At 50.0% G+C, this 8662-nt stretch overlaps 1 protein-coding gene across 1 annotated transcript; it reads left to right on the forward strand.

Moving 5' to 3' along the window:
• The first annotated feature begins 6763 nt into the window (after positions 1 to 6763).
• TP53RK (TP53 regulating kinase) lies at positions 6764 to 8662 on the forward strand. Its single transcript, XM_054274639.1, has 2 exons — positions 6764 to 7160; positions 7660 to 8662. Exons 1-2 carry the CDS (start codon positions 6779 to 6781, stop codon positions 8136 to 8138), a joined length of 861 nt encoding a protein of 286 aa, XP_054130614.1. The 5' UTR covers positions 6764 to 6778; the 3' UTR covers positions 8139 to 8662.

Genomic DNA, 8662 nt, shown 5'->3' on the forward strand with positions numbered 1-8662 from the left:
TTGGGGTGCAGAACTTTGAAATGAGGACTTTTAAACAGAGTTAAGACTTGTTTTTAAGGGCAGGACAGTGATTTGCAGTGCCTGGAGTTGCACAGTAGGACCCTCTGTGGTATCTCTTGATTGTAACTACAAATTGTGTTCTGGGCAGGAAATGCAGCTTCTGCTTTCTGGTTCTGCATTATCATTTTCACATTTCAGTGCATATGGTACGACCAGCTCTCCCTGCAAGTTTTGCTTTCCTACTTCATATCTTGTGGTTAAAAGCCCTGCTCAAAAAAGTTTATTTTTCCTTTATTTCCTCCTTTAGTTAATCTTGTACCCTCTGTGGGGTGGCCCTGATTTCTTCATTTCTCCTTCCACAGCCCACAGCTCCCACGATCTCCAAATCAATTGCAGTGTCCTCAGGCTGGTCCAGGCCCACAGGACAAACATAACTGTGAGCTGAAAAGTTTACTGTTGCCACCCTCAAACACAAGAAGTGACTCTGTGACCTTGCCCTTCCCACAGAGCTGAGTGTGCCAGTCTCCTAAGTATGCAAATTTAGCTAAAATAAGACAAAAGCAGCAGCAAAAGCAACTCAAACCAACCCACCCCAAGCAACCCTACAAAACCAAGGTGCTGCCTGTGCCCTTCACCATGGGGAGGGGATGAAGGGGTGACCATGTGTGAGCCATGAGCCATGTTCCTCCAGCAGGGATTGCACTGGGGCAAGAACTGATGTCCTCTGAGGACAGAAGTGACACTGACCTCACCTCCAATCACACTTTCGAAGCATAGGTGAAGTGGATTAGTTTTGGGGTTTGTGCTGTTTTGCAGCATGTAATGCTATCTGCATTCTTTCATTTAATTAGAAATACTCACAGTTTTGATAGACTGTACATGGAAAAAATGTGGGCACAACCACCAGACCGTGGAAACTTTTATCACCCCGCTGAAGGACTTTTTTCCTGTCACAAGCTGTGTTTAATGGGAACTGTCTCTGCTTGGCCTTTAACCATAGCTATCAATAAAGGTTATTTCTCAGTGATGGCTGTATATAAATACAATTATTTTTATTTATTCTGCAACCCTCTGCATTTCATTTGTGCTACTTATGCCATCCCAGCTATCCGAGTCCCTCCCACCATGCTCTGTGTGACCATCTGCGCTGCTTTTAGCACTCCTTGTCCATATTATACAGACAATTAGAAAAAATATCTGCTGAGAACATAAGGCACAAGTGGCCATCCCATTAGCTTCAGGCCACAAATTCTATTAGGCACAGACAGTCCCATGGCTGATTTCATCAGCTTTTGCTGCATGTCTTGTTAACTCAATAAGCACTCAGGGCTTATGAACTTTGACTGAAATCCAGTTTGTGTATGGTCTATTCTGACGTAGCTGGGGAATTGGAGGACTCTTCAGATCTCTACAGGAGGTTTGATGGAGCAAGGAGCTGTGCCAGGCGATTTTCTCCCTGCAGCAAAGCGGTGGGAGGACCGTGCTGCAGGGCAGGGCATTGACCCTCTGTCCGGCCGGGCTGGGGCTGGAACCAGCACTGGGCTGAGCCGGGCTCTGCTCACACCAAGGCCAGCAATCGGCACAGCAAACCCAGCTCCCTCCACGCTCCCGAACCCGCTCCCCTCCCGGGACAGCCCCGGGAACGAACCACAGGAAATTCCTTGGCTCCTCTGCTCGCTGTACGCGCTGCCGGGACCGCTAAAAACAGCACGGAAAGAAAGGAAGGGGCGGGGGATGCACCCAAGCCTTTAGGAAAAGTTACAAACTTTTTTATTTTTGGGAAATTCCTCCCCGGGGCAGTGCGTTCCCGTCCCTCCCCGGCTGCCCTCCGTCCCCCCGTCCCGTCCCGTCCCGTCCCGTCCCGTCCCGCACTCACCCATGGCGGGGCCGAGCCCCGGAGCGCCGCGGGGCGGAGCGGGGCCGGAGCGGCGGCCGCAGCCACGTCGCTGTGCCCTGCCCCCGGCCGGGCAGCCTGGGGCTTGTAGGCGCCCTGCCCGCCCCTCTCGGGGGCGGGGGTCCCGGCCCGGGGGCGCTGCACCGCCCCGGAGCGGAGCCGGGAGCGGGGCCGGGTCCCCGGGGATGGGGGAGCCCGGAGGGGTGGCCGGGACACGGAGGTGCGCGGTGATTTGGTGCATGTGAAAAGCGCCAATCGCTTGTTTTTAAAATTTTAAAAGTTTAATATTAATAAAATGTTATAAAAATAGTAATACAGTTAGAGTAATAATAATGTGGACAATTTGGATTAGGGCAATATGAGACAATAGAAACAAAGAGTTATGGACAGTCCGGGTACCTTTTTCTGGGCAGCATAAGCCTGAAAAAGGACAGCCGTTAACAGAGGATTAACCCTTAAAAACAATAACCTGTTGCATATTCATACATCTCATACATAATGCAGAAATTCCATTCAAACACAATCTGGTCATCGTCAGCTTCTTCCTCATAATCCTAATGGTGTCATCCTGCCCAAGAGAGGTGGGAAGAAGTAAGAAGTTTGTTTCTCCTGATAATGGAGCAATAAATTCTCTTTCTCTGAAAGATTCAGGTGTCCTGTGGCTGCTATATCAGTGCGAATCCTTTCTTTAGGAAAAAATATCTTACATAGCATAGCTTCTATTTTAACATTTTGTTATAACCTAAAATTATATTTAACACACTGCTTAAAAGAATACAGCATTACTTTCTAACACAACACATATAATATTCATTTTAATATTTGCAAAAAGCTAATCATAAAATACACATTTTTCACAGTCCAGAAATGAGGATGTGGCTGTGGTGGCTGGAATGTCAGCTCTGTCCCCAGCCTGTCTCACTGGAGGAACAGAAATCTCCTCACTGCCAGCAGAGCTGCTCTTGTGCAGCTGTCTCTAGACAAGGAAGCCTCCAGAAAGTGCACAAGCAATTGACAGTTTATTCATGTTTTTAGGTAGCTTGGCTGGAAAGCCACAGAAACCAGATAAGAACGGGGTGGCCACTTGAAAGCTGAACCAGTTCATGGCAGACAGCAAACACTACATGGTTGTGTCTGGGCTAATGTTCCACATTTGGAGATGCACGGCATGCAGTGATTTTGCCCATGATCTCTGGCCCCCAGAGCTCAAGCCAAGGCACTTTGTGTGAGCTGTGTTAGGAACTGGATGAGATGTCTCTCATTCATTATTCCCCACCGTGCCAGGCAAAAAGCCAGAGAGAACCTGGAGTCCTCATCAGCCTCAGGGCAAACTTACTCTTGGCTACATGATCTCCAATTTGCCTGAACAATCCCTTCTTTCTGAAATTATTTCAGTGCAAGAAGGAATAAATTATATTTTTCTCTATGGTCACTCAGCATTTATTTTTCTGCCACCTGAACATTTTCTGGAGGCTTCTTGGTCTCCGGCAGGACAAGAAATACTATTAGCACTGACAACAAGAAAGTGAGGTCTTGGTGGGCACAGGAAGAGCTTTATGGTGTGTTTACCAAAGGAGGACAAAAAGGTGACATCAGTGTGTACAGAAATGAAGCTGCACATGGACACTGTGGAGGCTGTGGGTTATTGCCCTCTGGAGAAAAGGGTAAAAACATGCTATGATGTGCAACAGGGATTATTTGGGGGGAAAAAAAAATCTTTTTTGGGGTCCTTAAAGTACAGCATTCTTATCACACCTTCTGTAGCCAGTGGGTGTTCTGGGCCTGCTGAAAGAATTCACAGAATTCCCAGAATGACCAGGTTGGAAGAGACCTTCAAGATCATCAACTCCAACCCATGCCCCAACACCTGAACTAAACCATGGCACTGAGTGCCACATCCAATCTTTTTTTAAACACATACAGGGATGGTGACTTAACCACCTCCACAGGCAGACCATTCCAGAGCTTTATCGCTCTTTCAATAAAAAAAACTGGTTTGGTTTTTTTGTTGTTTTGTTTTGGGTTTTTTGTTGTTGTTGTTGTTGGTGGTGGTGTTGTTGTTGGTGGTTTTTTGGGGTTTGTTTTGGGTTTTTTTCCCCAGCACCTTTGTCCCTAAGCTCTACCTGAGAACGCCCGGGGGGGGTTGGATCTACCAATACTTCGTGCCTGCAGGCACGTTCCTGTCCTTGCTTCCTCCTGTGATGCCTTCCTCCTCCTCCTCCACAGTCTGTGTGTCTTGGCAGTGCCTTTTCCCCTCCGATCCTTATCTTGATCCTTATCTCGATCCTGGCTGCCGGGCTTGCGGGGCGCGTTCCTGCCTGGCAGGCGCACAGCTCCTCCCCAGGGCTCAGATATCCATCCCCAGGGCTGACACATCCATCCCAGGTCTGAGCCACAGGAATGTGCTCCCGAGAGCTCTGCCTCGGGAACCGCAGCCTGTGTTTGGCACCACCACCTGCCTGTGATTGCTGGAAATGTTACCTTCTACCTCTGAGCTGCAGCAGCTGAAAGAGGCTGTAAAATCACGAACTGAAATACAAATACAACAGGAGAAAGAATCCTCACCACACTCTCAAGAGTATTTTTTTCTATTATGGTTGACCCTCAGGTAGGGGCTCAGGGGAACAAAGTGACCAAACTCAATTCAGTTCTTGATGGAATGATGGCCCCTGAGCTGGCAGAAGTGTCACAGCTGGCCTGGATGGAGCCAGCTCACAGCAACCTGCATTTATTGCACGTTCATTTACATCCCAGAGAGGTTCTCCTCCTGATGCCAGGCTGCAGGTGTTTTCTGTTAGGATGTCCTAACCCAGGGGTTCCCTGGCAATGCTGATCCCACCAGAAATCTTGTTCCCTTGTACATTTTAGGGATGCCTCCAGCATGGCACCCTGCAACAAATCAAACTCATCCCTTTTTCCATGTGTCCAGCTCAGAGGATGGCAGGCTCCATCCCTAAATAAGCTGGGAGAGCTGCTTCCAGGGCTGAATATGATGCCAAGGGATCTGTGGGACGGCAGGGAGGAGCCCACGAGACCTGTCTTGATTCCCATTAGCTTTGTTTGCTGGGCTGCAATTTTTAACTTAATTACATTGTTTGTGAAAGGAGAGTTTGTAAATGCTTGTCACCAGGAGCACAAAGTTACATAATGAAACCATTTACCAGTCAGAGCAGTTCTCTGGGGTGATTCCATATTCCAATAAAAATACTGGGTGATACCATAAATATTGTAAATGGCTCTAGTTAGTTTCCAAGGGCTATGTCAACTGTTTATTTCTTTAAAAGAGAAAAGAATAAGTGAAATCACAGGGAAGATAAAATTTAAATAAATAAAATAAAGGGGAGAATAAAGCAAAAATATTTTCTTTCATATTTTGAAAGCTCTGGAGAAGGTTTTAGTCAGCATGAGAGAAAACCATCATGTTTGCCAGAATAATGAACCCAAGGCTATGTGTGTGCACTTATAGGCTGTATATGTGTGTTTATGGGGGTATTTGTGCACAGATGCTCTGATAAAATCTGTTCACAACACAGGGAAAACCTTTTGCTTTATTTGAGTGTTTGAGGCATTTGCAAATTCCAGCCACAGAGAATTCACCCAATTCCCTGAGGAAGCCCTGCCACAGCTGCAGGAGGGTGCCACGGGTGGGCAGAATTGCAGGATGGATTATCTGTATCATTGAAACCTCAGGAAGGTTGTTTAAAAGTTGTCACTGAAGCAAGATAAATATTTGCCAGGCATGATCCCACCGTGCAATGACATGTAAGCTGTGTGGAATGTGTTAATAAAATATAAATGTTCTGAAAAGGAAACAAATGCTGTGAGTGAGAAAACAAAGACAAAATGGACTTGAGGCACGTCCAAAAGCAACAATTGAAAACATATTGACATGGACTGGGCTGAATTCTCTTGTATCTTCTGAGGAACATATTTGCAGCATGCACAGGTCACCCAGTGGGGCAGTGGGTTTTCAGGGTGCCATAAAAACCAAAGAACTGCTCCAATGAAGTTGATGAGGATAATGAGGTTTATCCACCTCTTAATAAGATGGCAATGTGGGACTTAGCTGCTGGAGGAAGGAGGAGTGACCCGAATCATGGCATGAGTGGTCCATGGCAGAGCTGGGGCAGGCGCTTTGGTGGTGCCCAGCGTGGGGACCCGAGGTGACAGCACGCCCTGCTGCAGGTGCTGATCCTGTCAGGGATCCTTAGGGGCAAACCCCTTCTCCTTCCCAGCCACACCTGGGCAGCTGCCATGCGTCTGCACGGGCTCCAGCAGAGGCTTTTGGCACATGAAAGACGAAGAGGCGGTGATGGACCATGCTGGTGGTGATGTCCCAGAGGTGGATTCTCCACGGGGACGCTCCAGTGGTGGGGGTGACAGCGTGACTGCGGTGTCCCAGGGATGATGGAACATCCGTGGAACCCTGGAGGGGGGATCCACAGTGATGCTGGGAGAACCTCGGGGGAACCACCAGCTCCCACTTGCCACATCGGGAAGAAACACATCCAACATCTCCCTTGCGGGCCGGCTTCAGGTCTCGCTCCTGCACCGGCAAATCCACGGGAGGGCGCGCCGGCTCGGGGATGCTCGGGATGGAGTCCCACCATGCTGCAGTTACCCAGAGGCAAGGAGAGGGCAGCAGGGCTCCCGGGGGGAAGCACAGGGAGGGGTTTGGAGGTTTGGAAGGAGCAGCGCCGGCAGCCCCAGGAAGAAAGCGGGACAAAGCGCGTTATAGCGGGGGCGGCCGAGCGGTACAGCCGGGCGGCGCTTCGGCACTTCGTAGCTTTCCGTCACCTGTCACCGAGCGCTGCCGAGTATGGCCGGAGATTACCGAGTGCTGCCGAACAGGCGCCCCGCGCATGCGCGGTGTGTGTCGCAGCGATGGCGGCGGCCCAGACGGAGGCGGATGGCGCGCGTTCGGTCATGGCCGGAGCCGCGGGCCCTGCTGCCATGGGCGACGTGGGGCCCGTAAGCGCCGCCACGGCCGAGCTGGGGAACGCGGGCCCCGCCGCGGACGGTGCGGAATGCGGGGCGGGCGACGCCGTGGTGGCGGAGGAGCCGCCGGCGCCGCCGGCGCTGCCGGGGCTGCGGCTGGTGCAGCAGGGCGCTGAGGCGCACGTGTACCGCGGGCTCTTCCTCGGCCGGGCCGCCGTGGCCAAGCTCCGCGTCCCGAAGCGCTACCGACACCCCGCGCTGGAGGAGCGCCTCAGCCGGCGCCGCATGGCCCAGGAGGCGCGCTCGCTGCTGCGGTGCCGGCGGGCAGGTGGGCACGGGGGCGGGCAGGAGCGCCGGGGCTGCCTGGCGGGGCGGACAGACAGACAGACACACCCCGGGGCAGGACACACGGGCTTACAATGTGAGCCCCACCCAGCACCCCGGCTCCTCAGGTCGCTCAGAGCGGATCTCAGGCACTCAGCGCCGTCCTGAAGGATGCGGGGGCTCCTTCCGAGGCCGGGGCGACGCGCTCTGCTCTTTCAGGGTGCCCCTGAAGCTCATCTTGCCCTCGGGTTGTCCCAGAGCGCGTTTTATCGGGGAGGCTCCCCCAGGAGGGGCTGAGCTGCCAAATCCTTGTAAAGCCGCGGGGCTGTGCAGATGGCTTGGATTGAGTGTTGGCCAGGCCACTCCTAGGGGTGCATCACCAGTGGCTGGGTGTGATCTCAACTGGCATTTCTGCTTGAAGCTTTTATCGGTTGTGTTTTGTTAAAATGAAGCTGGGAATTATGTAAATTAACTGCTAGCATTTGATTTGTTCTTTTAAATAGGGATTCCAGCGCCAGCGGTCTACTTTGTGGATTATGTTACCAATTCCATCTATCTTGAAGACATTGTAGACTCAATTACTGTTCAGGATCATATTTATTCTGTACAAAAGAGTGGAAGTGATGCCAGCGGCCTCCATAAGTTAGCAGAGAAGATGGGTGAGCTGTTAGCAAGGATGCACGATGAGGATATTATCCACGGGGACCTCACCACTGCCAATCTCCTCCTGCGGCCACCCACGGAGAACCTGGACCTGGTGTTGATAGACTTTGGACTCAGTTTTATTTCAGGCCTTCCAGAGGATAAAGGAGTTGATTTGTATGTTCTGGAAAAAGCCTTCATTAGCACTCATCCAGATACTGAAGCAATGTTCCAAGCTCTGCTAAAGACCTACGCAGCCACGTCTAAAAAATCAGGTCCTGTGATCAAAAAGCTGGATGAGGTTCGGCTAAGGGGAAGGAAGAGATCCATGATTGGGTAGAAGAGAGTGGGGTTAGGGATGGAGAAATAGTAGGTTTTGCAAAGAGGGTTATTTATATTTCTAGTTGGTTTTATTTCGCAGATCAGTATTTTGATAACTGTGTCTTCAAATAAATAAACTTGAAAGAGTTTTAAGTGTCATCAAGTAACTGAAGTAATTGTGAGATTGGGGCTCAGCCAAGAGAGAAACAATTAGAGGTCACTTCTGTCCTAAATGTTAAATATTTCTAATACAAAGTAGTTCACAGTGTCATTCTATTCATCTGTGTGTGGTTAGAATCATCCAGAGCAATCTTTCTTGGCCTGTAGACCATAAATTTGTGGGAGGTTCTTACTTCAGAGACTACAGAACAGCATCTACAAAAGGTAACTGAGAAAAACAAGTGTGTTGTTTTTCTCAGAAGACTTTACAACAAAGGGTTTAAATCTGTTATAAGCCACTCAACACATCTTGAAAATTTTCAGAACTGAATTCTGGAACATGGGCAATGCTGGAATACACTAATATAAATCGGTTTTATTTTC

The sequence above is a fragment of the Melozone crissalis genome, unplaced genomic scaffold (assembly GCF_028551555.1).
Source record: "Melozone crissalis strain CALT ecotype California unplaced genomic scaffold, PUWL_Pcris_2 ptg000017l_1, whole genome shotgun sequence".
NCBI classification, from domain to species: domain Eukaryota; kingdom Metazoa; phylum Chordata; class Aves; order Passeriformes; family Passerellidae; genus Melozone; species Melozone crissalis.